We start from the raw sequence: 15,155 nt of genomic DNA, 5'->3' as shown, positions 1-15,155 counted from the left end.
TACTGATTGGTCATTCATTATATTAAGAAACTAGAGGCCCAGAGCACGAAATTCATGCATGGGTACAGTCCCTAGGCCTGGCCTGCAATCAGGGCCATCTTTCCCAGCTGCCTGCAGCCATCTCCGCTCCCCGCTGCCACCCACCCATGGTTCCCCATTCTCCATCGGGCCATCGGAGCCTGGCTTGGGGGGATGGGGGAGGGACCGAGAGGTGGTCAGTGTGCCTCATAGTGACTGGTCAAGTAGCCGTTCTGCTGTTAGGGTCAATTTGCATATTGCCCTTTTATTATATAAGACTAGAGGCCCAATGCACGAAATCTGTGCGAGGGCCTTGGCCCTGGCCCCTGCCCGCCGCTGCCAGGGCGTCTGCGGCCTCTGCCTTGGCCCCTTGCCTGCTGCAGCTTTGTCTGGCAGGAAGGACGTCTGGAAGGATGTCCAGTCTAATTAGCATATTATACTTTTATTATTATAGACTAGTGCCCTACCAGCATGGCTCTGTGGTTGAGCATCTACCTATGAACCAGGAGGTCACGGTTCAATTCCTGGTGAGTGCACAGGTCTGGGTTACAGGCTGGATCCCCAGTGGGGGGAGTGCAGGAGGCAGCCAGTCAATGATTCTCTCTCATTATTGATGTTTCTATCTCTCTCTAGCTCTCCCTTACATGCTGAAATCAATAAAAATACATTAAAAAAAGAAAAGAAAGTATTGGTTTTCCAAGTTTAAAGGAGTCATTATCTTTTAGAGACATATACTGAAAAATTCACGTATGAAATTACATACTTAGGATTTGCTTGAAAATAGTATGAGGGGGTGAGAGTATAAGTAATGAGGTTAGGGATAATACAAGATGGGCTAGGAGTTGATAACTGTTGAAGCTGGATACTATTCTGTTGTTTTTTAAATATATGTTTGAAGGTCCTCATAATAAACAGTTGATATAAAGACTGATATTGAAATTAGTTCACACAGTCACAAAAGGCTAAGCACAAATTTAATTATTCTCGAAGAAAATTATGTAAAAATGTCACCTTCTTAGCCAGGAGTTAACTATATATTTAGACCAAACATAGCTGCCCTACTGCTGGAACAATAGTATTAAGAAAAAAATGTGCTTTGTATTTTACCTTACACATCATGAAAATAAATGTTTTACTCACTATTACTTGCGTCATCTGGCACTTTTCTTTATCTAGAAAATTAAATTTACTTTAAATAGACAAATTGAAGTGTACCCTCTAACATCATTTGGGGGGGTGGCAAATAAACACACTCTAATCTGTCAACAAATTATTTAAAGTTCTGGCATCCTGAAAATTAAATCCTCAAAAAGAGTAAAATAAAATAAAAAATAAAAGCTCTCCAGAAAATAACACTGTGCCAAAATAGGATTATTTTTAACCCCGAAGGATCCTTGTGTCAGGGATAAAAGGTTAAATGAAGAAAAACCTTGCCTAGATCAAATATTGTTTCTCCAGAACAAGTTAAAAGCCAAGAGAACAGGTGGAGCTGAGGGACTCAGGAATGCACACTGACCAGGGGGAGACCTGGGTTCAAATTTCACCTCCCCACTGCTGGCCGTGCAGCAGGCCGCTGAGCCCTCACAGGCTCAGTGACAATGAAATGAGCACCTGGACCAACCAGCTCCCCTGGCCTCAGGCTACCTTTCCAGCTCTTTGCACCACTTCCCTCCTCAGCTGCCGGCCCTGGAGGTCTACTATCCTGCAACCAAGCTGAATCAGGTCTGTATTTTGCTTGGCTCACAACAGGGTTTACTGGTTTAATTAGCTACCGCCAACATTTAAAAATCCAGAGAGCGAAGTTAACATACATGGAGTTCAGACATCTTTTTAAAACCCCAGGTGAGGTCTGGTCCTCCCGGGTTCTCACCACCCGTCTCTTCCACCTGGCTCAGCAGGGTGATTCCGAACCCCACGCTGGCTAAGGTCTTGGCTTTACCCTGCCCTTTCCCACTTCTGTGCCTCTCCCTCCCGGGCAAACTTCTCACCGCCCTTCAAGGCCCAACTACAGCACCAACTGTCATCTTCTGGAGGCACGGCCCCTCCACTACAGCGCGCGTGGATCATCACCCTGCCCCAACGCTAACCGTGGGCGCGTCTGCCTTCACTGCGGGGCTCTCAGGCCCTCTGGAGGAAGGGACCCTGTTGCTATCATATTTCTGTCCCCCAGGCTAAGCAGAAAGCCTGACCTAAATAATGCAGAGTTCAGTAGATGTCTCCTGAATGTGTGGAAGGAAATTACAGCGAAAGCGTTACTAAAATGTAAGATTTTTATATCACAGCTTGTTCTGAGTGTTACCAAATAAAGGGGTCAAGGACATGAAGATGTTTCATAAAAGAACAAGCATCCACCTGCTTCCATGTTTCACAAGTTGCTCAGAAGCCACTCAATGAACAGATAAAGCAGAGACAACGGGCAGGCAGGGGCAGGCATCCTCCGAACTGGTGCTTTCTAAGCACCGGGGAGGAAGCAGACAACGACCTGCATCCCAGTACCGGAGGCAAAAATAAACAGGCAAATAAACAGCGTGAATGTTGGGGGGGGGGGGCGGGGGGGAGAAGGGGATTTAAACATAATTACTGAAAAACTAAGGGATGAACGAGGGTAGTCGAGGAAGGCCTGGTGTTAAAGGAGACCTCTGACCAGAGGAAGCACCACCAGGAGCCAGCGGTGCCAAAACCTGGAGACAGCAGGTGCCAAGGTGCAAGGTAAACAAGCGGCGGCAATCCATCAGGTGAGAAGATGGCATAACACACAGGCTGGTGCGCTTGGCCAGGGGTCAAGCCAGGGAGAGGACAGCAGAGCTCGGGGTGCGAGGAGGGGAGGAGGGGGGGGGCAGGGCCCGCCCTGGCTGGCGTGGGCCCAGAGCACGGAGCGAGCGATGACAAGGCACGAGAATGGGGGCGCCGAGCGATGGAGGGGGGTTCCAGCCCAGCTCCCCGCACGTGTGCCCCGGGCTCCGGCCCCGGCGCTTCCCCACACGCTCGCCTGGAACGGCCCCGTCCCGAAGGGCAGGCATTTCCCCACTTTCCCGAGAGCAACACCGCGCCGGCGCCACGGCCCACGTCGCGGGGTCCCAGGCCGCGACTCCCGAGCATCCCCGCGCCGTGGCCCCCGCAGAGCCCGCGGCAGGTCCCGCCGAGCCGGGCCGGGCCAGGGAGCGGGCCCGCAGCGCGGGGCTCTGACAGCCGGCGGGCGGGGCGACTGCGGCAGCCGGGAGCACAGGGGCGGCGGCCGCACCGCCGGCGCCCGCACAGCCCACGGCCCGCCGAGCCCGGCCCCGCGCCCGTCACCCCCGCGGACCCCGGTCGCGCGACCCCGGCCGCGAGGCCCTCCCGTCGCCCCTCCCTGGCGGGGCGGGGCAAGGCCCGAGCAGCCCCCACCGGGCCTAGATAGCGCCGGGCTCACCTCGCCTCCCGCGCTGCGCCGGGGACAGGGAGGGCGGGCGGACTGGCGGCGCTGGCGGCTCCTGCCCGGGCTCGGCCAGCCGCCCCGCCCGCTCGGCCCCGCCGCCGCCGCCGTGGGTGTGAGGGGCGCGGGGTGCTTCGACCCTTCCGGTCCGGCTCCCTTCGCCGCCGCCGCGGCGCCCGGCCTGAGCGACCCGCACGCCAACCAATCAGCGCGCAGGGACCCGGGCTGGCGCGGCCAATAGCACCAGGGGGCGGGCCGCGGGAGGGGGCGGGCGGAGCACGCGGGCTCGGGCGCTGGGTCCGCAGCCTCAGGTGCGGCGCGGGAGCCCGCTGCTCCCCCGGGGTCCCGCGGCGCGGCGGCCGGACGCGGAGCCGGCGGAGGGCGCACCGGCGGGACGGAGAGCGGGCCTCGAGGCTGCAGGTGCAAAGTGGGAGCGGCGGGGAGGTCTGAGGGGGACGGAGCCGGCCCGTTATGGGGAAGAGCGGGCCTCGGCGCCCCGGATTCCGGCGTGTGATGGCCTCCGGGAGGCGGGGCCTTGGGCTCCGCTGCTCGCTCTGAACCGGCTTCTGGGGGTGCGACCAGAAATCGGGCCTGGGAAAGGGGGTACCCTGGGGGTGGCCGAGTGCAAACTAGTGTTCCCTGTGGGTCGGTGGCGGAGGGGAACCGGAGAATAGGCTGGTGCGCTTGGCCAGCGGCCCAGCCAGCCTCGGAGAAGGGCCGGGTCCCAAATGGGGGAAGGAGAGCAAGGCCGAGGGCTCCCTAGGGCCTGGGGTCGGTTACACTGACCTTTGAGGCCTCTCTCGCAGCCCTCAGGCCCCTCGGATTCCAGCAGCCTGGGTCCTATGGAAAGGTGGGGGGAAGGCCGGGTACTGGGGTTGCCGCATCTTCTGGATAAACACCGGATGGAAGAGGGGCTCGGAGGCTGGGCACGTGGCGTGAGAAGGGGGACGAGGGTGGGGCGGAGAGGTCCTTTACTGGAGTGGGAGGACTGGGCAAGGAGCAGCCCTCACAGGACGCCCGGGCCTAGGTGGCCAAGGTGGGGGCCAACATGGGGGAAAGGAGCAGGATTCTGCCTGCGGGGAGGTCAGGGGGCAGGAGGATATGGAACGTGGTGGCAGAGTTTGGGGAGGACAGCAAGCCTGTGATCCAGAGCCAGGCTGGGGGGCACCAGAGCCTCAAAGGAGGGGTCGGGTAGAGGAGGGGATCCAGCGTGGTGTCCCTCTTAGGCCACCCCCCGCCGTGGCCACCAGAGGGAGTTTCCTGAAATGGAGCATGGCCCTAGGTCCTGCTTGAAATCGCAGCTCCTACTCCTCCCCTCAGCCTCACCAGCCACCTGCTCCAGGTGCACAGCAGAAAACAGGGAAGCACAGTTTCCACCGTCAATGTGGACTGATGGGAAATGAGTGAAGTCTGGCTGCCAGAACTGTCTGTGGTTTTGCCAGGAAGCTCTTGTGGGTGCTTCCTCTCAGAATAGGAAGGGACACCCATTCCCAAACACTGCAGCCCGAGTTTACAGCACTCACCCCCGTGAAAGTGGGTCCCAAAAACCATTGTACGCACACACACCTGTACCTATTTCATGTTGAGTTTTCTGAACGGATTCTGCCTTTTTTGTTTTGTTTATGAAATACAGTGAACAGAACTGAGGTGCCAAGTCGGGCACTGGTCCATGCTTGGAGGAGTGTACGGAATTTTGTTAGAGGCCAACAAATGAGAGGATCCTGCCGCAAGTGTGAGGAGAATTTGGGGAGGACACGTGAGCGAGGCTGACAGCTGATGTGGCCTGCCAGGTGGGGAGAAGCAGGCGAGGAAGGCCTCAGTCAGGAGGAAGCCCAGATGGAGCTGAAGACCCGCCGGAATGTGCCGGGCCAGTTTAGGTGGGAAGGGCTCTCAGAGCCAAAGGTTCCGAAGTGAGGACCTGCACGCTGTGCTCAGGGAACCACACATTACCTGCTCTTCCTGGAGACAGGAGAGTTATGAGGACCTTGAGAGGGGTGGGCAGCACTGAGCTGGCTTCAACTCACTGAAATGGCTTGATTAGCCCAGAGAGTTGTTTTTCTCTTTTTATTGCTTTCACTTGAAACATCTCAACTGTTGGTTTCACTTGCATAGTTGACGCTCTGGCAACATGGGGCCTGCATTCCCAGGGGCAGTGGTCAGCTGGAACTGAGCGGCAGCTGCCATGTAGGCAAAGCTCCCGGTTTACCACAGTGCCCACCACTCCCTGTTACCCACACCGGCTGCAGCTTCACTCATCCCTTACCTGCTGGCTCTGGGGGCGCTGCCTGAGGCAGTAAAGGACAGCTGTTGATGAGTGTTAAGAAAGGAAGTGAGTGATGTGAGTTATTTTGGAGATTACTAGGCCACATTAAGTTGCAGGGATGAGGGCTTAAGGCGACAAGACCAGTTAGGGAGCTATTGAAAGGCAAGACAGACAATGTCAAGTGGTGATGATGTGAAGCAATTGGAAGTCTCGTACACCATTGGTGGCAAAGCAAAATGGTATGTCCACTTTGGAAAACGGGGTGAGCGTTTCTGATAACATTAAGCATACACCAGTTATACCCCACAGCTATCCTATTCCTGGCTGTGTATCCGAGAGAAAACCATCCACACAAAGCACCCACAAGTGCTTCCTGGTAAAACCACAGACAGTTCTGGCAGGAGGAAAGGCAGACACAGTTGGGAAAGGCAGGAGTCTGGGATTACTTTCTGGTGATAGGAAATAGGGTGTCTGAGCCCCGGGCACAGCTGAGGGCCTTCGAGCTGTGAAACAGGGCTGTGGGGTGGCTCTGTAAGCAGATGCTGACTTCAGTAGCTCTCAGCCTTCCCCCTCCAGGCAGCTCATGGAGCACCAGCTCTGGACCCTTAAAGCCTAAAGGAAAGGCCTCTGCCCACCTCCACAAAAAAACAGCAAACCCCTAACTCCCTCCAATGGCTCAGCAGTGAGTCTCACCATCAATGGGCCCAACTGTGTGCTCAGAACTATCCCCCCACCTTGAATCTGCCCAGACCAAGATGACGTGGCAAAGAAAGCTAAGACAATTGGACAGAAAACTGCATCAGGAAAGAAACAGACTATATGGCGATGAAAATTCCCAAAGGAAAAAAACACATATCACTGCCGGCTCCAGAGAGAATGAAAAAGTAGTGTGTCCTTGAGAAGAGAACCAGTCGTTAAAAAATTAGCACACAAATGATGTCCTTGCCTTCTCAGCTAAGATGGCCCAGAAACAATGACATCCCAGTAGCAAAAGTGCACCTCAAGCCCAGGTCTTGTCTCCAATAAAGGGAACTGGGCTGATTCCAGGGTCAGGGCAGGGGATGTATTACAAGATGAGCCTGGAGCGTCTTGTAATGCAACAAAGTAAGGGTGTGATTATAAAGGACACACACAGGCAATATGGGGGCATGTCATAAGGGACACAAGAGCCCACTGAAAGAACTGGAACATTTTGAGCAACAAAATAACATAGTATTGGGTTATGACTCAGTATAAAATATCCATGAGTTCATAGTAACATAAATAAACGGTTTAATAAATAAATGGAGAAGAGCAAAACATCTGTACTGAATTCCAAATAATTGATAGCCTCTCCTTTTAAGGAGGTGAAGCACAGCTCTCTCCTCTGTACGTGGAGGATAAGCATAGTGACTTCCTTCCAAAGAGTTAAGCATGGAGGGGGGGGGGGCGTGGAGGGGGAATAGAATACCTGACAAACACTACCTCAGACAGGCAGCCACTTAACATAGCAGTGATAAGGCATGTTGATGGTATGTACCCTGATATAAAGTGATGAGAAGGGCACTCTATTTCGTAGTCTTCCTTCTAAAAAAAACATGACCCTAGTCTAACCTGAGAAAAGCATCAGACAGCCAGGCTGGTGTGGCTCAATGGTTGAGCATTGACCCATGCACCAGGAGGTTGCAGGTTCAATTCCCAGTCAGGGCACATGCTCAGGTTGCAGGCTTGAACCCAAGTATGGGGTGTGCAGGAGGCAGTTGATCAATGTTTCTCTCATTGGTGTTTTTATCTCTCTCCATTCCTGTCTCTTAAATCAATAAAATATATATATATATATATATATATATATATATATATATATATATATATATATATATATACACACACACACATATATATATTAAAAGCATCAGACAGCTTTCTTCCCCCGAGCTGCTGAGTAAGGTGTGCAGTCCTGTGAGGAAGCTAAGGCCGCTTTGGGGTACGGCCCTCACTTCATCCAGCAACTAGCACCATTCGCCCAGCACTCGCCCATACCATGGCCTCCATCTCGGAGCTCACCCTTACCTACTCAGGAGCTGCATCTACTCAGCCCTTATCCTGCACAACAATGAAGTGACAGTGATGGAGAATAAGATCATGCCCCTTTTAAAGCAGCTGGTGTAAATGTTGAACCTTTCTGGCCAGGCTTGTTTGCAAAGACTCTGGCCAATGTCAATATTGAGATGCTCATCTGCAATGTAGGGGCTGGTGGACCTGCCCCAGCAGCTGGTGCTGCACCAGGAGGTCCTGCCTCCTCCACTACTGCTGCCAGAGCTGAAGAGAAGAAAGCGGAAGCAAAGAAAGAAGAATCTGAGGAGTCTGATGATGACTTGGGCTTTGGTCGTTTTTGTAACAGTCTGCCAACAGTCTGCTAAATCTCTTTTGTAACAGTCAATAAAAAGCTGAACTCTTAAAAAAAAAAAAAAAAAGTAGCCCTAGCTGGTTTGACTCAGTGGATAGAGTGTTTGCCTGAGGACTGAAGGGTCTTGGGTTTGATTCCGGTCAAGGGCACATGCCCAGGTTGTGGGCTCAATCTCTAGTAGGGGGCATGCAGGAGGCCATGATTCTCTCTCATTGGTGTTTCTATCTCTACCTCTCCTCTCTGAAATAAAAACATATTAAAAATAAAAAGCATCAAACTTTGCACAGTGGCAGTATCGTAGCCAATGAGGTTTATCTGAGGTACGATTATTGCTAATAGAAAAAAAAATATCAAACCCAAATGTGGGGCAGTCTATAAAACAGCCAACAATAATCCTGAAAACTGTCAAGGTTATAAAAAGCAAAGCAAGTCTGAGGAACTGAAAGAGCCAAGAGAAATCCAAGGAGACATGTAATGTGGTGTTCTAGAACAGAAAAAGGGCATTTGATACAAACTAAGGAAATGTGCATAAAGTATGGACACAAATACATGTATTATAAAACATATCCTATATAATGAAAACCTAATGTGCAAATTGACCAAACAGAACAACTAGTTGCTATGATGTGCACTGACCACCAGGGGGCAGACACTCAATGCAGGAGCTGCCCCCAGCCTGCAGGCCCCAGGCCAGCCAAGTCAGGTGCCAGCAGAGGCCCCCTGATTGTCCCGCTGGTTGCCCCACATCTGCCCTGATGGCCAGCCAGACCTAGGGACCCTACCCATGCACGAATTTCGTGCACTGGGCCTCTGTGTGTGTGTGTGTGTGTGTGTGTGTGTGTGTGTGTACACACACACAGGGTGGGGCTTTGACTTACGAGTTTAATTCGTTCCGTGATGGAGCTCGTAACTCAAATTACTTGTATGTCAAATCAAAAAGTGAACGAGTGAGACACGTGATGCTGGGCTGATGTTGTGGCGTTCACTGTGACGTTTGCTGCACCAACTAGCGGTGAGGTATCTGAAGCTGGCTCGTAACCTGAATTTTAGCTCGCAACTCAAAGCAAAAAATCGGCCAAGAGACGGCTCGTATCTCGAAAAACTCGTTAGTCGGGACACTTGTAAGTCAAGGCCCCACTGTATATAGTGTAATATGCAAATTGACCGGACAGCAGAATGACCGGTTGCTATGATGTGCACTGACCACCAGGGGGCGGACAGTCAATGCAGGAGCTGCCCGCAGGCCCTGATTGCCCAATGGGGAATGGGGAACAGGGGTGGGTGGCAGCAGACACGCGCAGCGCCAGGTCAAGGCAGGTGTGAGCAAGCAGGTCCCTGATCGCCCCACCAGTCGCCCCCACACAGAGGGCACCTGGCGACGGGGGTGGGGCTGACTGCCAGCAGCCAGGGAAGGTGGCCCTGACTGCAGGCCAGGCCTAGGGACCCTACCCGTGCACAAATTTCATGTGTCAGGCCTCTAGTATTTATATATTTAGAGAATAAAAAAGGGCTCTTGGAAAGTAAATTATGGTGGCAAAAATGAAAAAAAAATATTTGTAGTGGAAAGCTTAGGAGAGAAAATTGAAGGAAGCAACCTCCTACTTGATAGCGTGAAAAGACAACAAGATGCACAATAGAAAATATAAGAAATTAAAAGGTCATTCCAGCAGTTTTGAAATCTGAAAAACAGTGACGCCAGAAAAACAGGAAAAGAAATCCACCAAAAAGTAATTCAGGGATTTCCCATCAAGATGGTGGCGTAGGTAAATGCTGAACTAAAATTCTTCCACAACCACATCAAAAGTACAACTAAACTACAGAACAACTACCATTCAGAACCGCCTGAAATCTAGCTGAAGTCCTACAACTACGGCTATAAAGAAGACACATTGAGACAAGTCCTACAACTAAGAACAAAGAAAAGGCCACATTGAAACTGGTAGGAGGGATGGAGAGGCAGAATGGGCTAGTCCCACACTCACTTGGGTCAGATAAAAATTGGGAGGGCTATCTCAGATGCAGAGGTCCCCCACGAGGAGCAAGGCGGGCCAGGGTTCCTGTGCCAGGAAGAGAAGTCCACATAACTTCTGGCTGTAAAAGCCAGCGTGGATTATGGCTGAGTGAGACAGAGGGCTACTGGAGTCCCAGGCCCTTTAAAGGGCCTGTGCGTGGACTTAGACTCACTGGCTCTGAAATCCAGTGTTGGGGCACCAGGGACATATGGGAAGGAACTAAGTTGTCTGGTATCGGGACGAAAGCTGTAGGGGAAGCTTTCTCTCAGAAGTGCTGGCAGAGACTACTGTTCCTTTTTTCAGCCCTTCTCCCCACAGAGTCAGCAGGTGGGCACCACATCTGAGTGTTCATCAACCTGCCTAACATTGTTTTGCCCTCCCCTGGTGATTCCCTGAGTCCCTCCCCCACCCAACTTGCTGGCCCAACCCAAGCCATTTCCAGTGGTTTTTCCATAAAAACAGCTTGTCTTGGGTCATGCTTCAGCTGTTCCTAGAATCTCTCAAACAAGCAGCAGCTGGCTTCAGCATGCTATGTACCTTTCACTAAGTGGCCCCAGGTCCAGCACTAGCAGCAGCTGACCTTGGTTTGCAGCTTGGCCTCTCCTGAGCACCTCCAAGCCCAAGACAAGAAGCAGCCATCTGCAAATTGCTTTGTAGCTCATGCCAGGTAGCCTGGGGCAGGGTACAGGTGGGTGGCTTTATCTTGGCCTTTGCCTTCTGGGAGGCCCCAGAGCCAGCACACCCTGTGGACAGCTTCAGACTGTGTTGAAGAACTGCTCAACATCCTCCACTAGAGACACACTCATGGGTCGGATTTAGGAGGCACCAGAGCCCCCCTGAAGTAAGTCCTGCTCCATGGGATCAGCCCTGGCATAGCTGATCCTCCACAGTGGTCGCAGCCAGTTCTTCCAGCCAACTGTCCTGGGGGGAAGGCCCTCCCATTGACGTTCCAACAGCAATCAAGGCTCACCTACAACAAGAGGATGCATACAGCCCACACGGGGTGGGGGGCAAACCTGGAGTACCCAGCTTGGGTGATTGGAGTGGGTGTGCCACTGGACCCTACAGGACACCTACTACATAAGACCACTCAACCAAGCCCAGGAGACGTAGCAGCTCTACCTAATACATAGAAACAAACACAGGGAGACAGCCAAAATGAGGAGACAAACATTCCAAATAGAATAAAACTCCAGAAAAAGAACTAAACAATATGGAGACAAGCAATCTATTGATGCACAGAAAGTTCAGACCACTGGCTTTAAGGATGCTCAATGAACTTAGGGATGACAATTTAATAAATTTTGTAATATCTAATCACTGGGTTGTACACCTAAAACTAATATAAAACTGTATGTCAACTGTAATTGAAAAATAAAAAATTATTTAAAGCAAAAAACAATTCAAGAAAAATTCCCATTGTCTAACCATATGCTGTACACCTGAAACTAATACAAAATAATATTGAATGTAAACTAATTTAAAAAATTTTTTTAAAGAAAAACTTTTTTAAAAGAAAATGTCCGAGGCCTGAAGACCAGGAGTTACCAAACTGAAACCATTACTCAGTGAAAAGAGACAAGACACCTCCTTGGGATAGTTCAGAACACAGGGAACAAAAGAAAATGAAAAGGTCACCTAAAAGGCACATCGGAGAGACTTTGCACCCCTCAACTGCAACACTGCAAACAAGAGAAGGGAGCATTACCTATAATTCTGAAGTAAAAAAAATTTTTCTGACCTTGAACTGTATATTTAGCTAAACCCTCAAGTGTGAGAAATAAAGTCATTTCCAGACATACAAGGTCTCAAAAACCTTACCTCTCAAGCACCATTATGTACTCCACCAAAACAGACAGTACAACTCAGAAGGAAGACACGAGAGACAGGAAGCGGAGACCAACATGAGAGATGACAAGGGATCCTTTAGCAGATGGTGAAAGGTGATCCCAACATGACAGCCCTGCAGACTGGAGGGCAACTGACCACACTGCAGCAGTGTCACCCAGAGATGGACTGTAACCGCCAAGAACCCCACTTCCATCGGGCTGTCTTCTTAACCTGAGGACCGATGCCCAGGAGAACCAGGCCCAGGTTCTCATCAGTAGTTAGCATACTGTGACCACATCCTGACGAGGGTCTCTCCTGACGAGGACTCACAGGAGTCCTCCGTGTTCCCTGATCGCTGGAGGTAGGCAAGATGGGCTCGGGAGCGGGGAGTGCTGAGCAGCCCACCCCCTCTAACCCCCTTCTGCAGCATGTCCAGTGCCTGGTCCACATGGCTGTCTTGCCAGGCATCCGACTGTGGAGAACCCTGTTTCCCACGACTCACTCGTAACCTTGCTCATGACGCCCCCGGAAGGGATCTCATCACCTCCCAGAGAAGCAGGAGTCAGACCATGCCCCCAAGACTGTTCCTCTGGCCTCTTCCCGGATCCTCTGTCCCGGAAGGGGTCTCATCACCTCCCAGAGAAGCAGGAGTCAGACCATGCCCCCAAGACTGTTCCTCTGGCCTCTTCCCGGATCCTCTGTCCCGGAAGGGGTCTCATCACCTCCCAGAGAAGCAGGAGTCAGACCATGACCCCAAGACTGTTCCTCTGGCCTCTTCCCGGATCCTCTGTCCAGCAGGCACAGTGCTGCCCTCTCCTTGCACTGCTGGTGTGCTCTTGCCCTCCACCTTCAAGACCAGGTGGCTTATTGCTTGGGGGTAGATTACACGAGGGTGGTAGGACAATAAATAAAAACTAATCCAAAAGTCAGATGGTCATCACCTCTCGGGCATAAGGATGAAATTCATTTTTCTGGTTCTTGTCCAATAAAAACATTCTGGCTTGTTGTAAAAAGTTTCCTAACACCACGAGTCATATTGGCTGTGGTTCGGTCAGGAAGACAGAAACCAGGGCAGCCATTTCCAGCAGGAATCACACCTGGTAAATTTGAGAGAAGAGCAGGGGAATGGAGGTCAGACAGGGCCACCACAACCCTGTGTCCCTACCAGCTCTTGAGAACTGGGATTTGGAGCTGCAGGAAACCTCTGCTGGTGGCCGCCGCTGCCTGGAGCACTGCGTGGCGGGTGAGTTGGGGGAGCACCACCGTAGTGGGACCTCCTGTCTGCTGAAGCCGTGCTTCTGTCTGCCTCTGCCAGAGGAGAAGCAAATGATTTCTCAATGAATAATTTCTAAACTACCTTCCAAATGTCCCAGGAGGGCCTCTCACTGGTGGAATTTAACCTGGAAATTTGGTTCCCAGGTTTACAATCCCTGTGATACAGAGGAGCACATAGAAGAAATGGGAAAGTTCCTCAATGGCTCACAGGGAATTGAGGACAAAGGTTGGATGAGGTACTAGAGCGCACATACTAGCTAGCTATCCTAAAGACACCATGCACGCCCCTGGGGGAAGCACTTTCATGGAGAGTCTAAATTTTGACCCTAAAAACCTTCAGAATTGTATCTTTGGCTTTCTACTTTCCTATCTGATTATAACAATAGAATCTGTGAGTAGAATATGGTTAGTGGGGGGAGGGGGAGGGAGTTCAAATTTGAGAGTTTCACCCCTGTCTGCTGCCTTCAGGCTCTGGGCAACCATCTCAAGCAGCATCACATGGTCCACCCCCTCCAATTGTTGAGTAGACTTTCAGGAGAGTCTCAAGTCTCCCACATTTTGTTACATCCCGTGAAACAGTCCTTGTCATGCTAGAAGCGTGCAGGTCAAGAGTATAGGTACCAGCAAACAGGCTGCTCCCACCGGAAACCGCCGAGTCCTGTTTTGAGGAGCCCTCAAAACCCAAGTACAAAGAATGAGATTAACAAATCCAAATGCACAAGACAAAAAAGTATACTGTCTTTATTGTCTTAAAATTGCATAGTTCTTTGATTGTGCACGCTTTTAAATAGGGGACCCACTTGAAAACTACTTTCTCGCAGGGGATATTTCAAGCTTTTTTACTACGGCAAGAGCAGGAACCAAAATGCTGCCTGGGCTTAAAAAGAACCATGATCAGATGAAAAAGGGAGTTGTAGAGTTAGCTGGATTTAGACAAGAAGTAACCATTGAAGGACGCTGATTCCATCCGACAGGACTTAGAGGAGGCCAGGGAAGCTGAGGGAAGAGTCACCCTGACATTGAGACTGGATTGAGGAGCAGCCGAGAGAGGGAGAGGAAGGAGGAAGGAGTCGAGAGGCAGTGCCTTGTGCTCAAATCTGAGATGAATGCCCCCTGACAGGAGACTGGGTGCTCTGTGTAGCCAGGGGCACAGTCGGCATGCCCCCGGCTACAGAAAGCCACATACTAGAAAAATAACTTAAAGCTATACAGTTGTCATTATAAATATTTTGTCTTTTAAAACTAGTGCTGGTTTAAAAAGGTTCACAGTTACTCGAAGAGAGCCGCATATTGCACGGGGGTGGAAAAGTCCGCTCTGGTCCCCGTGTGTAAACAATGAGTCCCTTCTCCTCTGGCGGCTTCAGGACACAGAGAAACAGGATCTGCTGTAAGCAAAGCGCTTGGGTACGAGGCACGTGGGAGCTGGCGGACTCTGCTGGGATTCCGCAGACGGGAATGGCGTCACTGGGTCTTGAACCAGATTGAACGTGGTGAGGGTCTCCTCGCCTTCTTCTCATTCCACAGTTACAGACTTGGCCAGGTTTCTGGGGAAGTCCACCTACAGTAACAGAAAGTAGCTGCTCAGGATCCCGCAGACCTCAGCAACACGCTGTGTCGGAAAACCTAGCATCGGAGAACTTGGGAAGGAGACCGGGTTCCTGGTCATGGGCTCCCTTGAGACTTGCATCCTGGAAGTGGTTCCTTACCCCAGACACTTCAACTAACTGTATAATGTTTAGTTGACTCAATAAACACTTGGAGTGCACCTGCTATGTTTCAAGCAGCAGCACTATTAAAAGGATGTGATTCATGCTATTAAAGACAGCCCAAATTGTATTGTGAAAGGATACCCACTCAACCCATGAGACTTGTTAGTGTGGGGTGGGGGTTGGGAAGGAAATGTGATGGGCTGGCGGATAAAGTAGCTTCAACTTTATCTGCGGTGTCTTATTTTGTTTA

The 15,155-nt window shown here is 51.3% G+C and overlaps 2 protein-coding genes and 1 non-coding gene across 8 annotated transcripts in view; 1 reads left to right on the top strand and 2 right to left on the bottom strand.

Annotated features, from left to right (window-relative positions):
- The window catches only part of MAPK9 (mitogen-activated protein kinase 9), a 54,796-nt gene extending 51,210 nt beyond the window's left edge, over positions 1–3,586 (bottom strand). For 3 of the 6 annotated variants that reach the window (XM_059695671.1, XM_059695675.1, XM_059695672.1), the window contains exon 1: positions 3,428–3,586. The gene's annotated coding sequence lies outside the window, so the exon portion shown is untranslated. The remainder of the gene's footprint in view (positions 1–3,427) is intronic. The other 3 variants (XM_059695676.1, XM_059695677.1, XM_059695669.1) reach the window with 2 other exon arrangements.
- A 4,768-nt stretch (positions 3,587–8,354) lies between these two features.
- On the top strand, positions 8,355–8,500 carry LOC132236187 (U4 spliceosomal RNA). Its single transcript, XR_009453156.1, has one exon. It is a non-coding gene; the product is annotated as a U4 spliceosomal RNA (small nuclear RNA).
- A 5,410-nt stretch (positions 8,501–13,910) lies between these two features.
- GFPT2 (glutamine-fructose-6-phosphate transaminase 2) overlaps positions 13,911–15,155 on the bottom strand; it is a 42,002-nt gene continuing 40,757 nt past the window's right edge. The window contains exon 19 of the mRNA XM_059695651.1: positions 13,911–14,754. Coding sequence (XP_059551634.1) covers positions 14,710–14,754 — 45 coding nt within the window. The 3' untranslated portion in view covers positions 13,911–14,709. The remainder of the gene's footprint in view (positions 14,755–15,155) is intronic.

The sequence above is a fragment of the Myotis daubentonii genome, chromosome 5, assembly GCF_963259705.1.
Source record: "Myotis daubentonii chromosome 5, mMyoDau2.1, whole genome shotgun sequence".
In the NCBI taxonomy this organism is placed as follows: Eukaryota; Metazoa; Chordata; class Mammalia; order Chiroptera; family Vespertilionidae; genus Myotis; species Myotis daubentonii.
Note: the sequence above shows the minus strand (reverse complement) of the source record. Positions and strands in the feature narration are given on the sequence as shown.